The sequence below is a fragment of the Humulus lupulus genome, chromosome 3, assembly GCF_963169125.1.
Source record: "Humulus lupulus chromosome 3, drHumLupu1.1, whole genome shotgun sequence".
Taxonomy (NCBI): Eukaryota; Viridiplantae; Streptophyta; class Magnoliopsida; order Rosales; family Cannabaceae; genus Humulus; species Humulus lupulus.
In genome coordinates, this window is record NC_084795.1 from 112,087,316 (window position 1) to 112,110,153 (window position 22,838).

Sequence of the window (22,838 nt, forward strand, 5' to 3'; positions counted from 1 at the left end):
CAGACACTTTCTGAATGTCCATCTGTATCTCAAACTTGTTGACATGAGATACCGGGAAACCATACCCATCAAAGTTTGGAAGCGTGGGCATCTTAAACTTGCTAGGAGTTTCTTCCATAGCTATCCTTTGAATGAAAGGAGTGCCTCTTCTCTTGTCGTACTCGATATGAGACGTCCTTCCCCCGACCAGCTGTTGTACTGCCTGGTTCAGGGCATCTATTTGGGCTTGCACGGCTTCGGAAATCGTCGGGGCCTCTGGTGCTGGGGGAACGCACTCGTCGTGCCGTTCCCGGCGATCGTTGAGTACGTCTCTTAAATCCTCGTCTCTTCGCCGCTGCTTGCTAGCTCCAAGCCAGCTAAAGACGTTATTTTCCCTGGGTTGCCCCCCAGAGTCACGTCTCTCGGGTTGGTCTTCTCTAGGTGGTGGGCTTCTGCCCCCACCTCTATCTTCATTTCTCCGACCGACATTTCCTCTGCCTGAGTCGACCTCATTGTAACCATGGCCATCTCTGAACCTCGACTGAATATGGTGGGATCGACTGTTCCCTCGGTTGCCTCCTCGGACTGGAACTTCCGAGCATTAGAGGGTGGCCTGCATTGGTCGGTAGGTCCCCGTGCATTATCATGCTGTGGGGGGCCCCGGACCGCAGAGCTTATCTCTGACTTCCTTCTATTACCAGAAGGACGCTGCCCTCTGCTCGGTGGGTTCGGCTCTTCGCCCCTATGGCGTCTAGGACTGCGGGGCTGCTGCCTGGCCCTATTCTGCCTTGGCTGCAGGGGAATGTCGCGACCAGCCTGGGATGGAGGCTGCGCTTCAGGATCCCTTAGCGGGACATCGTCTTGAGGCATTGGTGGCTGCTCGGGCCTCTGAGGGCTCGAGGGCTGGATCGGTGGGCTAGGGTTGGGTCCCCTTTGGGATGGCCCATTTGTAGGTTGATCAGGCTGTGAGGCAGGTGCAGCCTGATTCCTAGCCAACTGTAGGGCTGCTTCGAGGGCTGCCATGGCCTCCCTCTGACGGTGGTCCATCTCCGCCTATCTCTCACTCAACTCCTAGCGCTGTCGCTCAATTTCTTGTTGCTGCCGCGCCATAATCTTAGCAGCGCTTTCCTAGCTGGCCCTCAGATTGGCCAGTTCATCCTGCAATACCCCCAGGGTATTCCTCAGTGTCTCGGAATCCAGTTCTTCCTCATCGAATTCCAAATGTGGCTCATCTTCAGTCACGTTTGGAGGAGGAGGCGGTTGAGATGGTGCAGCGCCAGTCGCCTGCTCAGTCTTCTTTGTGGTTTTCGCCATTACTGTTTTAACAATATCATACCAAGCTCTCAATGAAAGCACCAGAATGTTGACCCTGATTTTAGTCAACTGACACGGAGTCGGAAAATGCTTGATGTGGACAGATATGTTGGAATGAATATAATGAAAAAAACAGTAAAGCACACAATAATTTATAGTGGTTCGGCCCCAGAAACTGGTAATAACCTACGTCCACTTGAGCTATTATTGATATGGGTTTCAAAGGAGTGATCAAAGAACTAGGGTTCTATGAGTTTCACCAACCTCTGACAAATAAACAATATATCGTAATGTATTAGCTCTAATTCTCTCGTAAATCTATACTCTCAAGTAATCAAAAAGCCAAAAGTCCCCTCCTTGAACTATCTTTCTCAATTTATAGGCTCAAGGAGGATTACATTAATTTGTTACAGATATTCTCTCCTAATTAATCGGATCATCAGGAATTATTGGAGACAATCTCGGGATTGACTATGATCTTTACAAAATTATCTTGAAATATGCGGAGTATACGACCAGGCTGGTCGTAAGAAAAACTCAACCGTTATGCTTGCAATATCTTACTGGTCGATACTTTAACAGAATTCTGCCAGGTGTCAGCCACGTGTTCAGAGATTTCCTGCCACGCCATCTGTGTCTGTTTTTTGGATAACAATATTAATATGAATTCAAATATTATAAAATATTATCATTATAATAATATTTAATACAATACTTAATATTTAATACTTATATTAATATAAATTTAAATATTATAAAATATAATTATAATTATAATATATAGTGCACAATCTCAATTTTTCTTACAAAAATTATTATTTATATTTAAAAAGGTTATCATATTATATTTTTTTTTTTAAATCATAAATACTGTTTTTGTTTAATTTTTCATATAATATGTTTATGTCATTCTTTTATATATAATATTGTTGATTTATTTTAAATTTATATGATAATGATATAAATTTAATAAATATAATTAATAAAGTCTATAAATAAAACTAAGCACACGCTTGTATCTAGTATTTATATATTTGTAAATATTAGTTCGGATCTAATTGTTTATGTAATCTAGTTGTTTGTATAGCATTAGTTTCAAAATTGTATAATTATATTCTTTAATTATTTTTTAAAATTCTAGTTACAAAAATACATTTAATAGTTACTAAATTAATTGTGAAAATGTTATATACAAAAATGTGTTTTTTTAGTTATGAAAATAGTTCTTTAGATATTAGTTACAAAAATGTATTTCTATATAAAAAAAAATGAATTATTATATCTATTATTATCATTATTATTTTTTTTAAAAAGACAACTTGTTTTCTACCGCCTAGTATTTTTTGCAAATAAAATCAGTATGCTATAAAACAAGGCTATATTTTTATGAATACTTTAGTTGGGAAAATAACAATTCTTTTTTTTTTAATTATTTTTAAATATAAAAAAATTGTAAATTTTCCTATATAATATTTGGATAATTATATAGTAAGGGCACTATTTTTATCTCTGCCAGTAGGGGCATCTTTGTTTTCAGCACGTAGATAAATTATAATCTAATTTTTTTTATATGATAATATACATTATAGTTATAGCAGATATCTCATCAGTTTTCAAGAAATTCTAAATAATTTATGGTGTCAAAAATATAATTCAACTTACTGTGCGCAACTTACTATTTTGAACTCTATTTTTCAGAACTGTAAATTATTCAAAAGATTTTGAAAATTAGTGAAATGCCTACTATAAATACAAAGTATATCATCATATAAAAAAACTTGACTTATAACAAAAACATAATCACTCTTATTGATAGGGACAAAAATCACGCCACAATTGTATACTTTCCCTATAATTTTTATATATAACTTCTTATTTACATTGGCACGCAGCGGTACGTACACCACTTATAATGATATGCTTCCAAAACCCGACAAGGCCCAACAATATTATTTATTTATGGGTTAATTACATCTTCTACCGTAATCTAAAAAAAAATTCGTTTTATACGGTAATGTTAACAAATTACAAAGATACGGCATTTACTACCTATCACCCCGTGTGTATATATATATATATATATATTAACCCTTTGTTTTACTTTTTTATTTCAATTTTTAATAAGAATTAGGCATATCAAATAATATAATAATAAAAGTAATAATAATTATACTTACTACCTTCAATAAAATAAAATAAAATAAAGTAATTTATTTTATTTAAAATAAATATATTTATTAATATTTATACAATTACTCAAAAAATAAATAAATATTTATACAAATTACAAATATACTGTTAATTAAAATTAACATTAATAACTATATGTTACAATATATAGTTAAAGATAATCACAATATTATTATTCTTTATAAAAATATTATATATATTTTTTAAATCATAGCTAGTCAAGTCTCAACACTCCATGTTAAACCAAAATCATAATCTAATCCAAGTTTCAAGTTTTGTTACAAAAATATATTTAAAGTTAAAAAATTAATTTTGTAAATCTTTGTAATAATCATGTTAAATTAATTTATAAATTTTTATGTAAATGTGAGTTACAAAAATAAACTTTTTAGTTGTGAAATTAGTTTTGTAAATTGTTGTTACAAAAATGTAAAACTTGTTTAAAGAAAAATGTTGTATTTCACCACTATATTCAATAAAGTGTTTTATAAATAATGAATATCTTAAATTTATATTTTTAAGTTGTATAGCATAAATATGATGTTTCATGTAATTTTTTGGTACAATATTGTAATAATATGAAAAAGTATAATAATTTTATGTATATTTTCTTTATGATTTCTTAACTATAAAATATTTTCGTAAATATTAGTTACAAAAATATCTTTCTTAGTTGTAAAACTAGATTTGTAAATTATTGTTACAAAAATAAAAAATTTAGTTACAAATTTGTTTGTAAGTTTTATCTACAAAAAAAAAAAAAAATCTACAATTCTATAAGTGATTTTGAAAATATTATTTACAAACACGTAACAGATATTTACAAGTTCGTAACATATATTTACTAGTTTGTAAACGTTGATCACAAGAAATTGTATTTTACAGCTTTTATTTATGATTTTGCCACTCCGTATTTACAATTTTGCCATTCCGTGTTTTTATCCAAAAATTCCGTATTTTTGTAAGGTACCGTATTTTTCAGATTTTTTTTAACTTTTAGTGCATTTTTGTAAATTTCCCTTTATTTATTTATATATGTACAGAGCATATTGTACATGTTTCAAAATTGTATATTCTATGAATTTGAAATAAAATAAGTAGCTAGTTGCACTTTGTACCCAACAAAAGCGGTGAATAACAACATCATTTGTTTTCCCCAAATTTTTGAAGCAAAATGTGGTAAGTAGAAATAATTAATATTTGAAAGTAGATTCAATTATGAGTGAACACTATACTACGTTGATTTCTTTTCTTTTTTTTTGTAATAAATGAAAACAATATATTCTACTTAAATTTAGAACTTTACTTTTATCAACAAAAAAAAACTTATTTAGCCAATTAAATTCTTACATGCGTTTAGTACTTGTGTTTCCCTTTGCTCTTTGACACAATTACTTCACTACTTCAGCCTAGTACCTATCATCTCCCACCACACGATTAATATCAGTTCTTATGATATATTTTTTTAAAAGATTAATTGGTGAAAATGACATATTTTTAAATTATTTTGTACTTTAATTTAATTTTGATAATATTTTGTAAAATAACATCAGTCTAAAATTTCGACCAACTGTTTGGAGTGTCGGATGTCATTTTATAAAAGTTATCAAAATTAGACTAGAGTAAAAATGACTTCAAAAAATAAATTATTTTACCAAAAACCATTTTTTAAAATATAATTTTATAATCTTTAATTTGTCTAATATATTTCTTATTATATATTAAGAGTTAGTGTGACTCGAAAATATTTGAATTAATAAATTAAATATCCATCTGAACAAGACCAAATAGTTAGAACAATGAGCCAACAACCCATGTACGCAGCACAAGAGTAAAACAAAAATTAGTTCAAAGAAATTTGGTCCACTACTCTCTACATAGACTTATACCATTTAGTTCGTTATGTAGCCATGTGGGCATGTTCCTTCTTTATTGGCTTTCTCTTAGTTAAACAAGTTAAAGCATCTTATTTTAGAGAATTGCTAAAATGTACTTTTAAGGTGTGATATTATTTGATTAGGTATATCGTTATTAATGTAAATCATTATCGAGTTTCATATTTTATTTTAAAATTAAAATATGTAAAATCTGATAATAAATTATACTAATAATAATATGCCACATCAAGTAATATTAGGCACATTAAAATGCCATATAATAATACTCATAATTTTAAGCAAACAAAAATAAAAATAAAATTAAAGCAGGTGACTAAATAACTTTTAATTTTAAAAAAAAAAAAATTTATAACTCTACTTTCAATTTTAGAATTAAGATTTTATTTCTAAACATAATTTTTAATAGATTAATTAATTATTTATTAGAATAGTAATTACATAATTATTAATGATAATCATGAAATTGGCTCATATTTTACTGAACTTCTTTCTTTTTGTTAATAAACAACAATAATAATAAAAATGTGTTCTTGAGACTAGTTAATAATAGTGAAAAAAATTTGCTAATAGTAATAGTAGTAATAGAACTTCTTGTACAAAAAGATACTACTGTTATGGAGTATCTCGGAACATAATACTTTTTTTATGTGAATGATTTGATTAAATATGGAGTCACACGTATTTTATTTTAAATTAAAATATATAAAATCTAATATTAAATTACACAAATTGTGTCAAGTGGTGTTAAAATATTAATATTATTATATTTATAAAGTGGGTTGAATTATTAAGAACTAGTTAGCAATTATTTTCCAACGAGCAGATACAAAAGCATACACTTTAGTCATAATGTTTTATAATTTTATTGAATTAAAGCTGTCCAATATTTTTTTTAATATAACTTTTACTTTCTCATTCTTTTTGTGCATGAAAAAAAGAACAAAAAAAGAAATTCTGTGCTAGAAAATGGCAGCAATTAATTATCAAATATTTTTAATATGGTGGTGATACATGTACCACAACGCCACTATTGAATGTGAACAACCCAAATGCTAGTTGCGTTTACTTAACGACAAAACGACAATGGTTGAAGATAAAATTTCTTCTTAGCTAGTTATATTCATAAATCAACCCTATATTGAAACCACATATATACAAAAAGCACATGTAATGTCTTTTTCTCGACTGAAAATTATGAAACATGAAGTTGAGAAAATGTACATTTCTTCACATTTTAATACTCATGTATATTGAACAAGACATATCAGTCGGTGATTAATTACTCTATCAATCAATCTTTTGTTTTTTGTTTTAATTCACAAAAACAATGTAGCTCTCGTACTAACTAGACATATGACCAAAGTGGGTTAATTTCTCACGCCTAGTTTATTGGTTTTTTGTCCATTGTGAAATTCATCCTCTCAAAGGTGAATTGCATTTTTTTAAAAGCTGTCAATTAATTTACAATTCGATTCATCGGAAGATAGCACCGGCTACATAGATGTTTTGAATGTTTGGATAATTAGTTCCAATCACTTGGGAGCTATATAAAAAGTGCCTGAATTTCTGGGAAAACAGAAAGTGTTCGAATGTCTACAAAATATGTCCGCTGAAAGGTCTCCTCCAACAATAACAAAATCACAGCCAAAATGAGTCTCCTCCTCTTTTTCTTGGTTTTGTGGGGTTTTATAATGTACTTGTGATGAGGTGGGGGAACATGGTGGTAGGGAATTTTTAGTTTGAACTAGTGGAAATGACGATTATTAGAGAAAAAAGATAAATTGTTGGAAATAAATTTCATTGTGTATATTTATATATATATATATATATATATATATATACATAAAGAGTGTTCAATATACTAAAAGTTGTCTGAGCTATGCTTTGGAGAAGCAAAAACAACTTTATTAGTGCAGTAACACTTAATTAGTTATTTTGTCTGTATTACTGTGGTTAATTCTGTTTAAGTCATGTTAAATTAGTCCAGTCGTTTTGTTACTGATAACCATTTTGTAACTAATCATATTATCTTTCCTCTAATCATTCCATTCGGTCATTTAATTAGTAATCATATATATGATAAGTATTATACAAATAATTATTTTCCTTATTAAAGCCATAAGCTAAATATGAAAATGAATTGATTCTAAATTATAGGATCTTGCAAAATTATATCGGGAATAGTTGGCCCGGATTTGTTTAAAAAGAAAACGAGTAACTATGAATAGCGAAGATAAAGAATTTTATTATAGAATAATTGGAATAATCTTAGATCATTGTACTGCCATATATTACCATTTGAAATAGGATTTATATTTTTTTAAACCATGTGTTTTATCTTATCACCTGGACTTTATATTTTGATAAATTACTTTTTAGATTATATATTTTGTAAAATAGTTCAAATAGATCCATAAACTCATTTTTGAATATAAGATCCAAAAAATAATATCAAAATACGTGATCCAAACAAGTAATAAGACAAAATACAAAGTTCAAAATAATACAACCCCTTTAAAATAACAATATAAAGCCATCAAAAACAGAAAAAAAAATAACAAAACAAAATAGAAAGGTGTACCCTTGACCTCTAATCTCTCTCGAAAAAAATTAATAGGCTCTTCATTCATTTTTTTTTTTTATGTTTAGAGGTGTTTAGTAGAGTTGGTGTCATTTGTTTTTTTTTTATTTAAAATTTATAAAATATATAATTTTCAGTAATATTGTTTTATTGTTGTCACAGGGTTTACCGCATTTGTCTTGCATTCTTCTTCTGGTATTTTTAAGCAAACAATTTCGCATAAAAGACTCAAATACTTGGTCTTGGTCTGATTTTAAGATTATAACATAATACGATATTAATAATAAATAATTTCAAAACCAACATCATCAAATTGATATCAGGAATCGAAATAGTCTGTGCTTTGTGCTGCGAATCAAGTTCTGTACTCCTTAAAAACATTAACAACAGGCAGAGACGGGTTGACAAAGTCCTATCATAGCATTGTATAGAAGTAGTCCACTTATTTGGATTATATCATGCAAAAGGAATTGTTCTTGAAGCTGAGAAGAATCTAAGGTTGTGAAGGTAAAAAATGAGAGGCTTCACCAAGTTAAGGCTGCCAATTCTTCCCACGGCCTCATCTCCATGTTGTCCACCATCTCCTCATTCTAAAATAGAAGAGACTCAAATGAATTCACCAGTTTGCAAGAGCCTCATTCATTTGCATCAATACCAGTAGCCATTAAACAAAAAAGAAGATAATGATTGGGATGTGCATAAGAAAAGTGTCAGACAACACGAGGGAGAAGGAAGAAAATAAGTGATGCAAGGGTAGGATAAGAGAGGAAAAAAGACACAAAAATAAAGGAAAGGGAAGAATGAAGTATGTAGTTTATGTTTTCTGTTGGCTGCATAAACCAAAAAAAAAAAAGGTGGGTTCTGTGTTCCGTTAAAGTAATTATCTATATCTTCTCAGCTTAGAAGAACCACTGGTTAGTAATACCGAGTCATAAAATGCAAACTACACGAATAAATAGGCAACTCAGCAAGCCAGCGAAGGTTCTCTCACTGATTTGGTTCTTCTCTCCCTGTTGTATGTCACGGAAAGCATTTCATTCTCTGCAAATGACACAGGATTAAATCATGTTATCATGGAATAGACATATTTTTCAGCATATATGTAAATGAGAATATGATAAAATACCTGTCTCTCAATTTCAACAGCAGATGCGGCCAGCCTCCTCTTTAAAATTGATCTATCTAGTTCACAACTTTCCATCTGCTTATCTGATAGCAAAATGGATATAAAACCCAAGATTACAATGAGTAAATTAGACGCCTATAATGCAGATAAACTATAGAAAATGATTCACAACAGCTCAACCTCTGTTATACAAATTCCATACGACCCTTCTCAAGACTCTTTTCTCTTTAAAAAGATTCATTAACCTGTGATAGAAATGTTCTATTTTCAAATATTATGTATCTAATTTCTAAGTGGCAGCAGTAAAATAAAGTAAATGAATTGAAAGAAAATTCTCACCATAATAGTATGATGACAGAATTGTGATACGTTCAGTTGGCTGCAAAAATTAAAGGAAGAACATTCTGTTAGGCCTCCAACTCACATCACTTATGTTAGGCGTAAGAAACAGAGGTGCTGATTCATATTCTGGGGTTATAGAATTGTAATGGGTGCTGATTCATATTCTGGGGTTATAGAATTGTAATGGGTGCTGATTCATATTCTGGGGTTATAGAATTGTAATGGGTTGCTATTAATTACTATTATGTTATTTAAGTTGTGTGTTATTGCTGTCAGTTTTGGAATGGGAATAGGTTGTGGTTTATTTTATAAATAGGTAAGGGCTTGGTTTGTAAGGGTATCCTAGAGTGAGTTGTTGAATGTGTGGAGAGTTGGTAGTCTCTCCAATACCACCAGTGGCTGTGAGAGTGTATTTGCCTATTCCTCTTAATAGAAATTCCAGAACTTTTGTGCTTCAATTACTTCCTGTCTTGCTAGTGTTGTGCTTGTTTCTGGTTTGTTCTTGCTTATTTTTTCAGGTCTTAACAGTGGTATCAGAGCAGTCTCCTTCCTGGACTATGGCAGGCGTGAAACGGGTGAAGAATTGGGTCGACGATTTGGAGGAAAAATTGGAGGCCATTCACACTGAATTTGGCCAGCTGCAATCTGAGTTCCAGGCACTCGAAATTGAAAAACTACACAACAGAATCGATAAAATTCCAAACCTGGAGTCAAGTATTTGCGCCCTTGTTAGGTAGTTCACTGACTTTATTCATCAAAGGCCCAACTTGGGTCCTCAACCTTCTGCTGGATCTGGTGCAAGTCCGAATCCAGCGGCAACTTCTAGTAGTGATAAGGAGAAGAGTATGGACGTCGAAAATTCTGCGGAGTTACTTGCGCCTAGAAACTCGTCTGATTTGTTACCCAGGAAGTTGGAGCTGCCCATTTTCGATGGGGTTAATCCAAATGGATGGTTGTTTCGAGCTGAGAGGTATTTCGACATCAACCACATGTTTCCTTCAGAGAAGCTTCGCGCAGCAGTGGTGTGTCTTGAGGGTGATGCTCTTTCGTGGTATTATTGGGAGGATGGAAGACGACCTTTTCGCGGCTGGAACGAATTCCGTGACATGCTTCTCGAACGTTTCCAGTCATCTCAAGAAGGGTCACTTCACGAGCAACTTTTTTCTCTTTGGCAACTCACCACAGTTCAGATGTATATAAAGCCGTTTGAAATACTTTCAGCCCCTCCCCGTAATTTATCGGAACAAGTATTGGAAAGTATTTTTATAAAAAGGCTACGTGATGACATTAGGGCTGAACTCAAAATTTTGAAGCCCATGGGCCTTGTCAGGAAAATGAAATTAGCCCAGAAAATTGAAGACAAAAATCAGGCCCTTTTGTCATACTGATCTGGACCCAATTTATCAATGGGGCAGCGTACTCCTTCTGGTGCTACTTTCACTCACCGATCTTCTCACGCATCCACCATACCTGTTAATCGACCAATTTCCTCTAATATATCAGTTTCAAAACCCCCTAACCAATCTTCTTTTCGCAGATTAACTGATGCAGAGATGCAAGCCAGACGAGAGAAGGGACTTTGTTTTCGCTATGATGAAAAATTTAGTCCAGGACACCGCTGTAAGAAGAAGGAACTTCAAGTTTTATGGGTCAATGAGGAACCAGAAGATTCAGGTGATGATGAACTGATCGCGAAAGCCACTACCGACAACTCAGTGGTGGAGGATGAACCAGAATCTCCCGTGTTATCCCTTTCTTCCTTAGTGGGTCTATGCTCTCCACACACTCTGAAGGTGCGTGGGCTGATTGGCGAACGAGAGGTTGTGATTTTAATTGATTCTATAGCCTCACATAATTTTATTTCAACAAGCCTAGTTGAAGAGATAAAATTGCCTATTAGCCATACACGAGAGTTTGAAGTCGCTATGGGCAATGGTGATGAGGTTCGTACTATGGGGGTGTGCTGACAAGTTTGCTTACACCTGGAACAATTTGATGTGATTGCAGATTTCTTTCCTCTGCGTTTGGGCAGTTCGGAAGTAATTTTGGGGTACCAATGGTTGTCTACTCTTGGGGAATCTTACATGAACTGGGGTACCATGTGTATGAGGTTTTCAGTGGGAGGCTCGAGGGTTAAGCTTCAGGGGGATCCTTCTTTGAGCAAAGCTCAAGTTTCCTTAAACGCCATGATGCGAACGATCACTCATGGGGGGCATGGTCTGCTGTTGGAACTTGGGCACATGACTTTATTGGCACCTGATTTGGATAACTCGGCTTCGCCGGTTATATCGTCGCCAACAGTGGCCACTCTCTTAACTAATTTCAGTGATGTCTTCAACATGCCTTCTTGCTTGCCCCCAACTAGAGTCAAGGACCATGCCATTATTCTCAAGGAGGGCACCTCACCAATTTCGGTTTGTCCTTATCGATATCCTCAGTTTCAAAAAGATGAAATTGAGCGATTAGTGGCTGAGATGCTAGCGGCTGGGATTATCCAACCGAGTTCGAGTCTGTATTCTAGCCCAGTTTTATTGGTGAAGAAAAAATATGGGAGTTGGCGCTTTTGTGTTGACTATCGTGCTTTGAATCGAGCAACAGTTCCCGATAAATTTCCTATCCCTGTTATTGAGGAATTATTGGATGAATTACATGGAGCCCGAGTATTTAGCAAGATCGATCTTAAATCCGGATATCATCAGATTCGTGTCCGTGGAGAACACATGCCCAAGACTGCTTTTTGCACTCATGAAGGGCATTACGAGTTTCTTGTCATGCCGTTTTGGCTTACCAATGCCCCCTCCACTTTCCAATCCTTGATGAATGAGGTTTTTCGTGAATATCTCCGAAAATTTGTTCTTGTTTTCTTTGATGATATTCTGATATACAGTTCATCTGAAGAAAGTCATCTTTATCACTTACGGTGTGCTTTTTCTTTATTGCGTGCCAATCAATTGTATGCTAATTCTAAGAAATGTGTTTTTGCTCAAACGAGGATTGAGTATCTAGGGCATATCATTGATGATACCGGAGTCTCAGCTGATCCAACAAAAGTACAAGCCATGGTGGACTGGCCTCAACCAACCAGTCTTCGTTCCTTATGAGGTTTTCTAGGCCTTACTGGCTATTATCGTCGTTTTGTGCGAGATTACAGCAAGATCGCATGGCCATTAACTCAGCAACTGAAGAAAGACGCTTTTGGGTGGAATGCGGAAGCAGAGGCAGCTTTCCGCCAACTTAAAGAAGCCATGATCAGTGTACCAGTGCTTGCGCTACCTGATTTTTCTAAGCAATTTGTGATTGAATCAGATGCATCTGGTTTTGGGTTGGGAGCTGTCAGTATGCAAGAAGATCGTCCCATTGCTTTTTACAGTCACAAGCTTAGCTCTGTCTCTCGCATTAAATCTGTTTATGAGAGAGAACTAATGGTAATTGTTTTCGCTATTAAGAAGTGGCGCCCATATCTTCTTGGTCAAAAGTTCATAGTTCATACGGACCAACGCAGCTTAAAATTTTTATTAGATTAGCGAGTTGTCGATGGCGAGCATCATAAATGGTTATTAAAGCTTATGAGCTATGATTTTGACATTCAATACAAGCCAGGAAGTGCCAATACTGCTGCTAATGCCCTTTCACGATTACCGGTTGAAGTCTCGCTGGGTACACTTTCTGCCATAATCATTCAAGATTTTGAGGAACTCAAGGAGCAAGTTGATGCTGATGCCTTTCTTTCTAATAGCAAGCACTGCGTGCCGCAAGATCCCGCTTCTTATTCTGCATATTCACTTGTTGGGGGCCATTTGAGATACAATGGGAAACTCGTTTTACCAGCTGATTCTTCTTATATTCCATTATTGCTTCGCGAATTCCATTGCGGGGTGGTCGGAGGGCATGCTGGAATACGTCGTACTTATCATCGTTTGGCAGCTGAGTTTCATTGGAAAGGCATTAAAAGTTCTGTCCAGAATTTTGTTGCTACATGTGATGTTTGTCAACGCAGCAAGTACGAAGCCATGTCTCCAGCTGGACTTCTTCAACCCTTGCCAATTCCACAACAAGTTTGGGATGATATTACTATGGATTTCATTGAAGGCTTACCTAAATCAAAAAGGTATGATTCTATTCTAGTAGTTGTCAATCGACTTTCCAAATATGCACACTTTATTCCTTTGAAGCATCCATTTTCTGCCCCTTCTGTGGCGGAAGTTTTTATTCAGGGTGTGGTTCGCTTACATGGCGTACCTCGGAGTATTATTTCTGATCGGGATAAGATATTTATGAGTCTTTTTTGGCAAGAGTTGTTCTCTTTGCAAGGCTCTGAACTCAAACGAAGCTCCTCCTATCATCCACAAACTGATGGCCAATCCGAGGTGGTCAACCGGGGTTTAGAAACCTATTTGCGTTGTTTTGCTTTGGATAAACCCTCTCGTTGGTCTGCATGGCTATCTTGGGCTGAATATAGCTACAATACCTCTTTCCACTCTTCGGCAGGCATGACACCTTTTAAAGCTCTTTATGGTCGCGACCCTCCACCCCTGATCCATTATGAGTTAGGTTTTGTTGCCAATGCTGAAGTAGAGCAACAACTGATTCAACGTGATGTAATTTTGACGGAGTTCAAGTCTCACCTTTCTCGAGCCCAACAAAAGATGCAATCCTTTGCTGATTCAAAACGTCATGATGTGAATTATGAGGTCGGGACCTTTGTTTATGTTAAACTCAAGCCTGATTGACAACAGTCCCTCGCTCGCAAAATCAATGAAAAACTAGCTCCCAGATTTTATGGCCCCTTTGAGATACTTCGCCGCATTGGAAAGGTCGCATATCAGCTTAAGTTACCCCCTACATCCAAGATTCATGATGTCTTCCATGTCTCTGAGCTTAAGCTAGCAGTGGGTAAGCATGCATCTTTTCCTGCTATTCCTATTCATCTCTCTTCTGACATGGAGCTTTTGGTGGAACCATTGGAAGTGGTTAGTGTGCGATCCTCCACACATCCCAACTATATGGGTACTGAGGTTCTCATCAGGTGGAAGGGGCTGCCAGCTTTTGAGGATTCTTGGGAGCGCTTTGAGGTGCTTACAGAGCAATTTCCCCATTTCAACCTTGAGGACAATGTTCGAGTTTGGGTGGCGGGTAATGTTAGGCCTCCAACTCACATCACTTATGTTAGACGTAAGAAACAGAGGTGCTGATTCATATTCTGGGGTTATAGAATTGTAATGGGTTGCTATTAATTACTATTATGTTATTTAAGTTGTGTGTTATTGATGTCAGTTTTGGAATGGGAATAGGTTGTGGTTTATTTTATAAATAGGTAAGGGCTTGGTTTGTAAGGGTATCCTAGAGTGAGTTGTTAAATGTGTGGAGAGTTGGTGGTCTCTCGAATACCACCAGTGGCTGTGAGAGTGCATTTGCCTATTCCTCTTAATAGAAATTCCAGAACTTTTGTGCTTCAATTACTTACTGTCTTGCTAGTGTTGTGCTTGGTTTCTGGTTTGTTCTTGCTTATTTTTTCAGGTCTTAACACATTCAAGGCTCAGGATGCAACAGCAAGAAATATATATCTGTATATATATACATATTTGTATCTATACATATCCATATACAATCCAAGATTCTAATACGTTTACTGAGATCTAAACTGAAGAAATTTAGAAATATATATAAAATAATGGCACCAAATTTTCAGATTCAATTCATACTTATATAGATAAGGAGTCTCGGGGGGTTTGAGACTGAACCCATAGACAAGGCTTCTTTAAGCCACAACCTGCTAACACAAACTTAAACTGGAACAAAAGAGAAGAAAACTCTCAATCCAAATATGGTTATACATCTCATCTGCCCAAAACAGTTCACCATTACATGGTCTTAAAAAAAATGATTGGTTTAGCAACATAAATGACAACAAAACTAAAAGTATGTAAAATGACAATTATTGTTATTAACGACCCACTCTAAGCTAATAGAAAGACCCTGCATCAGGATACTAGTGGTAGACTCAACTTGTCAAATACACAGCCAAACAAGAACACAGCAGAGAAATAACAAGAAAATAGGCAGAAAATGAATCAATATTTATGGATTGACCTCTAGGAATTCGAGAGCCTAGTCTCTCCCCAAAGGGTTACACCCTACCAAATTCTCCACACCCCTAAATGAGTTCCTCTCCTTCTTATATCTGAGTACCTCAGCTGGTACCCTACACTCTATTACACAGTAGCACCACTCACATAACAGAATGCTAACCTCCTCAACTAACTATCCCCTACAGCCCTCCCACTATTACCTTTCCTACCCCTGTGCGTGTAGACAAAAGTCAGAGGTGGTCTATCAATACCGCCGACCAGAAGTCTCACCTTGTCCTCAAGGTGGAAATGGGGAAATTGATCCTGGATAACCTGAAAATCTTCCCATGTTGCTTCAAAAGCTGGTAAGTGTGCCCATTTGATTAGTGCCTGTGGTGCTGCCTTGTGCATACCTGGCCTCACTTCCAACACAGCCTCTGGCTCTAAGGACCACTCCAAATCCGCGGACAACCCAGGAGGAAGCACAGTAGCCTGCTGGTTCGGACCAAGAGCAGCTTTGAGCATGGAAACATGAAACACTGGGTGGATCGAAGCATCAGGTGGAAGCTAAAGTCGATAAGCCGCTGCACCTATTTTGGCTGTGATTGGAAAGGGTCCAAAATAGCGAGGGGCCAACTTCTCATTCAATCTTTTTACTACTGTCCTCTGCCTATATGGCCTGAGCTTGACGTAAACCAAATCGCCCACCTCAAACTGAACATCTCGTCGTTTGCGGTCGGCCTGAATCTTCATCTTTTGCTGAGCTCGGTGCAAATTTTGCTTAAGCAAACTGAGTATGTCATCCCGATCCCTCAAATTCTAGTCTACTGCAGAAACCCGAATGCTTGCAGCCTCAAAACGAACAAGAGGAGGGTCACGGTGATACAAGGCCCTAAATGGTGTCATACCCGCTGATGAGTGGAAAGCTGTGTTATACCAATACTCAGCCCACGACAGCCACCTAGACCACTGCTTGGGCTTGGTACTCAAAAAGCAGCGAAGGTATGTTTCCAAACAACAATTAACTACTTCCGTTTGCCCATCGGATTGAGGGTGATATGCTGTGCTATGTTTAAGAAGTGTGCCTTGCAAACAGAATAACTCTTTCCAAAAAAGGCTCAAAAAAATCGTCTCTATTCGACACGATGGAGCGAGGAATACCATGCAACTTGACTATTTCTTTGACAAAAACTTCAGCCACCATAACTGTTGTAAATGGATGCCTCAGTGCAACAAAATGCCCATACTTCATCAAACGATCCACTACCACCATAATGGTATCAAATTCATTCGAGATTGGTAAACCTTCTATAAAATCTAATGAAATATCCTCCCAAACTTGCTCCGGAATAGGGAAGGGCTGCAGCAATCCCGCGGGGGACTGAGCCATATACTTGCTTTGTTGGCAAACCGCACATGCCGAGAAAATTTTTTGGACATCTTTTCGCATCCCCGACCAATACAAATCCGCTACCAGTCACTGTAAAGTCTTGAAAACTTCTGAATGTCCCCCCACCTTAGTGCCGTGATACTCTTGAAGAAGCAACGGGATGAATGGAGAGGTGGCTGGAAGTACTACTCTGCCCTTGAACTTTAAACAGCCTTGGACCAAGGAAGATCCCCCACCATCCTATCCTTTCTCCAAATCCCGAACTACTTTAGACAAGGCTGGGTCCGACGCAATGTGTGCCTGTAGATCAGTCATGGATAACACACTAGGGATGGAGATAGGAGCCAAGAAGCCCTCACTGTACACCCTCAACAAAGCGTCAGCTGCTTTATTTTCCAATCCGGGTCGGTATTGTATATCAAAGTCGTAACCAAGCAACTTCGTGAGCCATTTCTGATGTTCCGTGGCAACTAATCTTTGCTCTAGGAGGTACTTAAGACTCTTTTAATCTGTTCTGACTAGAAACTTACACCCCAATAAGTATGGTCGCCATTTTTGGATAGCTAACACAATCGCCATCAACTCCCACTCATAAATCGATTTGGTCCTAGCCCGAGGACACAAAACTTGACTATAAAAGGCTATTGGCCTCTGGTTTTGCATCAGAATAGCGCCCAACCCCGACCCCGAAGCATCGGCCTCCAACACAAATGGTACAGAAAAATGTGGTAAGGCTAAAACAGGTACGTGACACGTGGCCTCCTTGAGCTGAATGAACGCTTCATGCGCATCCGAAGTCCAGCCCAAGGCATCCTTTTTCAATTGGTCTATCAGAGGCCGAGCAATATGTCCATATCCTTTGACGAATTTCCTGTAGTATCCCGTGAGTCCTAGGAACCCCCTCAGTTCCTTAATCGACTTTGGAACAGGCCATTTTCTCATCGCCTCGAGCTTACTCGGATCCACTGCCACCCCTTGAGCTGAAATGACATGGCCAAAATATTCTACACGAGCTTGGGTGAATAGACACTTCTTCCTATTGGCATATAAGCCATGATGATGCAGCTTCGTCAAAACCATCTCAAGATGACATAAGTGTTCCGCCAAAGATGAGCTATAGATCAAAATATCGTCGAAAAACACCAAGACAAATTTCCGTAAGAATTTCCGAAAGACCTCATTCATGAGGCCTTGGAACGTGGCTAGGGCATTTGTGAGGCTGAAGGGCATGACCAAAAACTCGTAGTGACCCTCATGTGTTCGAAGCTGTCTTTTCGATGTCCCATGCAGCAACCCGAATTTGATGGTACCCCAATTTCAAATCCAGCTTAGAAAATACTTGTGCACCATGAAGTTCATCCAACAATTCATCGATCACTGGAATAGGAAACTTATCCGCCACCGTTTCCCTATTAAGTGCTCGGTAATCAACGCAAAATCGCCAACTCCCATCTTTCTTCTTGACTCACAAAACTGGGCTAGAGAAAGGGCTTGTACTTGGCCGAATAATCCCTGCCCGAATCATCTCCTTTACTGGTCGCTCAATTTCATCCTTTTGTACCTGTGCATATCGATAGGGTCTCACCGAAATCGGCCCCACTCCTTCCCTCAAAGTAATGGAATGCTCTCGGACTCTACGGGGTGGTAAACCAGTCGGCGTGTCAAACACATTGTTGTACCGTTGAAGTAAATCTACCACAGGCTGCGAATACTCTTGCTGCCCGCTCGCTTCTTGGAGCCTCACAGCCCCCCCATGCCCTCATGTTCCACGGTATGAATCATTGCCTTTAACGATATAGGGGACTTGCATAAACTTGGATCTCCTTGAGTAACCCAAGCTCCTGCCATCTCAAAGCACATAACCATTGTTTTCCAATTAACATGCATATTTCCCAATGTCTCAAGCCACTTAATGCCCAGTATCACATCCGCACCTCCTAATTGCAAGGGCAAAAAATCTATGACTACCCTCAATGCGCCCAAATCCAATTCCACTTGAGCACAAATTCCTTCAGTCCTTACCTTCCTTCCCGTCCCCAAAAGAATACCGTAACATGTCGTTGGAGTAATAGGGATACCCGTAGTTGTCACCACATCCATGGAAAATAAAATTATGAGTAGCTCCACTATCTATTAATACCGTGATTGGCTGCTACCCAATGTGACCCGCCAATTTCATTGTGTAGGCAGATGAAATTCCCACTAGGGAGTTCAAGGACAAAGTAGCCAAACTCTCCTCCGAACCCAATGCTTCCTCAGAATCGGGGGTTGGTGGTGGTGATTCCGATGGTGAAACGGGCTCCTCCTCATCCATAGTTAACAACACTTGAAGTGACTTTTGTTCACACTCATGCCCACGGAAAAACTTCTTGTCACACTTGAAACAAACCCCCCTTGCCTTCTTATCTTGATATTCTACCTCAGTCAGTCGGCGGAACAGTGTAGGCTTCACTGCTTTTGAGACTCCTGTGCTCGATCCCGTGGAAAAAACCGAGGTAGTGGCTGGAATCGGCTGCAACGGTCTGGTGCTGAGTGGGTTCAATACAGTTCGACTAGGTATAATTGGACTAAATTGTGTCTTATCACCCGAGACCTTTGAGCCCTGGCCCGTTGCAAAGAGTTGGTGCCCCTCTTCAATTCTTTGGGTTGTTTCCATGATTTGGACCAAGCCGAAGGGCTGCAAAATATGTAAAGCACCCTTAATCTCCTCCTTGAGACCCTTCACAAAGCTCCCTTCCAAAATGTGCTCGGGCACATCCAGCACCCGCGAAGCCAATGCCTCCCATTGGAGGCGGTAGTCCTTGACAGAAGTGGTCTGAACCATAGACATAAACTCCTCCGAGACTAACCCGACTGGAACAGCCCGGAAACAGAGAAGAACCCTCTGCTTGAGAGTCGCCCAGGACGTTACAGGCCTCCTTTGATTCTCCCACTGAAACCATGTCAGGGCATCGCCTTCCAACCCGACCACTGCTGCCTCCAACATTTGCGATTCCGACAACCTGGTTAGCAGGAAATACCTCTCAGCCCTGTAAATCCACCCGTCAGGATTTTCACCAGAAAATAGCGGAAGTTCCATCCGAGGTGGCCGAAAATCCATCCCATATCCTTGAGTTGTGAACCCTGAGTTCGGCGAAACCATCGGTGGTGATGGAATATGATCTGTCGCCGATGAAGTCGAAATCCATGGGGCAGCTAGGATCGGAGGTGAAATCGGAGTGGGTTGTGATGAAACCTCCCCTTCGACCGCACCTCGCTAGCGATCTGCACTCATCGCCGTCGAATCCGTCGTCGGCTTCCCCGTAGCTTGCCACATCTGAGCAAGGTGAGCAACAATGAAGTCCATCTTCTCAATCGCCGGTAGTCGCTAAACTTCCGATTTGAGAGATTCAATCTCCTTCGGTAGCTGCTGGAACTCCGTCCGAACTTCTGTCAAGCCTCTCGTAAACTCCAATTGGACAGCTTCCAATTTCTCGTCTAAGACTTCCATTTGTAATTGCTGCTTGGGTCCCATATGGATGATGCTCTGATACCACTTTGGTAGACTCAACCTGTCGAATACACAGCCAAACAAGAACACAGCAGAGAAATAACAAGAAAATAGGCAAAAAAATGAATCAATATTTCTGGATTGATCTCTAGGAATTCGAGAGCCTAGTCTCTCCCCAAAGGGTTACACCCTACCATATTCTCCACACCCCTAAATGAGTTCCTCTCCTTCTTATATCTGAGTACCTCAGCTGGTACCCTACACTCTATTACACAGTAGCACCACTCACATAACAGAATGCTAACCTCCTCAACTAACTAACCCCTATAGCCCCCCCACTGTTACCTTTCCTACCCCTGTGCGTGTAGACAAAAGTCAGAGGTGGTCTATCAACTAGTCAGACACGTGTTAAAAATTTGCATCAGGGTCAAAGAGAATAAGGAATCTACAACATACCAATCTCCCACCCAATCAAAGGAACTAAGTAAACAGATCAATATCTTGTTCCTGCTAGTTTAGTGTTACAAAAATGGTAAAACATTATCATGCAGCAACACATACAAATAGATGTCAGGAAATATCCTAGTACAAATGGCAAAGATTGTGTCTACATGAAAGAATGTAGCTTTTTGAAATCCTCCATAATTTACAAATTTCTCAACAAACAAATGATTGCTAAACCAAAAAATGACAACTTTTATCTATCTTACAAGGATACAATAAGCAGGTGGAAAATTTTATCACTGAACCTGAAAGTTTGGACAAGAATTATGAATGCAAATCCCATAACAACATATGCAAATCTTGCAGAACATGCAACCAAAACTATAATATTTTTGAAGAAATTGATAATTCTGATACAACACCCTCAATCAAAATAAAATCTCACTCTAAAAGTTAGTATTCAACTAGATCATACAGTATGGAAAAGTGTTAGAAATAAAAATACCATCACAAAGATCCCGTCACGACGAGTAGGGAGTTGCTCAAGCTTTTTCAGTGTTTCATCACCTTTAGTAACTTTGCCAAATATTGCATACTGCAAGAGATTACGTCAGATTTCTGAAAAAGTAATTATGTCATATGCGACTATCATCAATGGTGTCTAGCAAGTACTGTAATTTGTATACCTCGCCATCAAGATGAGGAGCATCTCCAAGAAGTATTGAAAACGAAGATCCGCCACTATTTGGATCCTCGTGTCTATTCAAAAGAAAAGACTATAAAGAGCTAAAATAGAGTTCACAAGTTGAAGAACAAAAAAATTCGTAGCCACCTACATAAGATCAAACTAAAGTGTATGTACAAAAAAGATAAGATAGAACCATAAAGAATATGGAGAATTTCCAGTCAAATATACATTTATAGATATGGAAACAAACTCTAATTACTTGCATTTAAACCTCAAATATAAAAGCATAAGTCTTTTGCAAAACAATACTAAACTACTCATTAAACCACACCATTGTCTTCGCATTACTAATTCTACTAAATATCCTAGTAAAACTATACAAATAAAAGTACTCTTTTTTTTCTTTTTTTTTTCGCTTAAAATACACTAAAAATTAAAAATAATAGAAAGATTTAAAATTTAGTATCAAGGTAAGCACTTGTAAGTACCTGCCCATTGAAAGAATACCTCTGACATGCTTAACTTTGCTAAATTCACCAATGACGGTCTTTTCTGCAACTATTCTTTGCTCTTCATTCATAGGAGCCGATCTTCCATTAATCACATCGGCCACTTGGGCAACAAAACCCTTATCCACCTGGTACCAAATTCAGTTATATTACAAATCAAAACTTAACAAAATGAAAAACAACCCTTTTCTTATTTACTTACCCTAAAGAAGTGGTTTGTGGTATAGCCTCCGAGTCGAACAAGCTTGAAAATGTGCTCCACCGTAATAGGAGCAACACTCGGGTAGAATCCGAATTCTATATCACCATACTTTGTCTACAAACACCATTAAAATTTTACAAAAAGTAAAAATGAATAATTTAAAAAAAAAAAAAAGAATCAATCAATACAAATATTGAATTAAAAAAAAAAACCTGAAAAACAACACGAGCCGATCCCAGCTGGGGTTCATCAGACGAGGCGCTAACAAAGAAGAATATGATGCAGAGACTAAGGCATACGACTAAAATTGGATTGTCGTTCCGCATCTTTCGCCCGAATTCTGACTCCCTTTGATCTCACTCAGTTCAACTACTTCTTCCCCTACAGTTGTGACTTTCTTAAATCTCTTTCCCAACATCTATTTTTATTTTATTACACCAAACGTGGGATTTTTTTATATGGCAGTTTATTTTTTAAGTTTTTTATAGCATATTTTTTTTGTTTTATAGGAGTTTTATTTTCATATATTTGTAAAATTTTATTTATATTATTATATAAATGCATAAAATAAAATTAATATAACTATGGCTCAATGCATGTACTGCATACGAGATCAC

At 37.2% G+C, this 22,838-nt stretch overlaps 1 protein-coding gene across 5 annotated transcripts; it reads right to left on the minus strand.

Annotated features, from left to right (window-relative positions):
• Positions 1-8,175: 8,175 nt before the first annotated feature.
• LOC133823068 (peptidyl-prolyl cis-trans isomerase CYP23) lies at positions 8,176-22,668 on the minus strand. 5 transcript variants are annotated; one of them, XM_062255649.1, is made up of 10 exons: positions 22,434-22,668; positions 22,222-22,335; positions 21,999-22,147; positions 21,509-21,581; positions 21,328-21,417; positions 9,428-9,467; positions 9,269-9,349; positions 9,089-9,171; positions 8,954-9,003; positions 8,176-8,552 (listed from the first exon to the last, which is right to left on the minus strand). In XM_062255649.1, exons 1-9 carry the CDS (start codon positions 22,545-22,547, stop codon positions 8,983-8,985), a joined length of 765 nt encoding a protein of 254 aa, XP_062111633.1. In that variant the 5' UTR covers positions 22,548-22,668; the 3' UTR covers positions 8,176-8,552; positions 8,954-8,982. The 5 variants fall into 5 exon arrangements, 4 of the variants coding, with proteins under 4 accessions (XP_062111633.1, XP_062111632.1, XP_062111634.1 ...); XM_062255648.1 differs by having other exon boundaries at positions 8,251-9,003; positions 22,434-22,667; XM_062255650.1 differs by lacking the exon at positions 9,269-9,349 and having other exon boundaries at positions 8,251-9,003; positions 22,434-22,660.
• Between the last annotated feature and the right edge of the window lie 170 nt (positions 22,669-22,838).

Bases quoted from the DNA above. Each gene is read 5' to 3' on its own strand.
- LOC133823068 (XM_062255649.1), bottom strand. From the start codon at position 22,547: ATGCGGAACGACAATCCAATTTTAGTCGTATGCCTTAGTCTCTGCATC. The intron at 9,172-9,268 runs GTTGAGCTGTTG...TTTTGCTATCAG, and splicing joins ATGGAATTTGTATAACAGAG to ATAAGCAGATGGAAAGTTGT. The intron at 9,004-9,088 runs GTATTTTATCAT...TGTCATTTGCAG, and splicing joins CTGTTGAAATTGAGAGACAG to AGAATGAAATGCTTTCCGTG.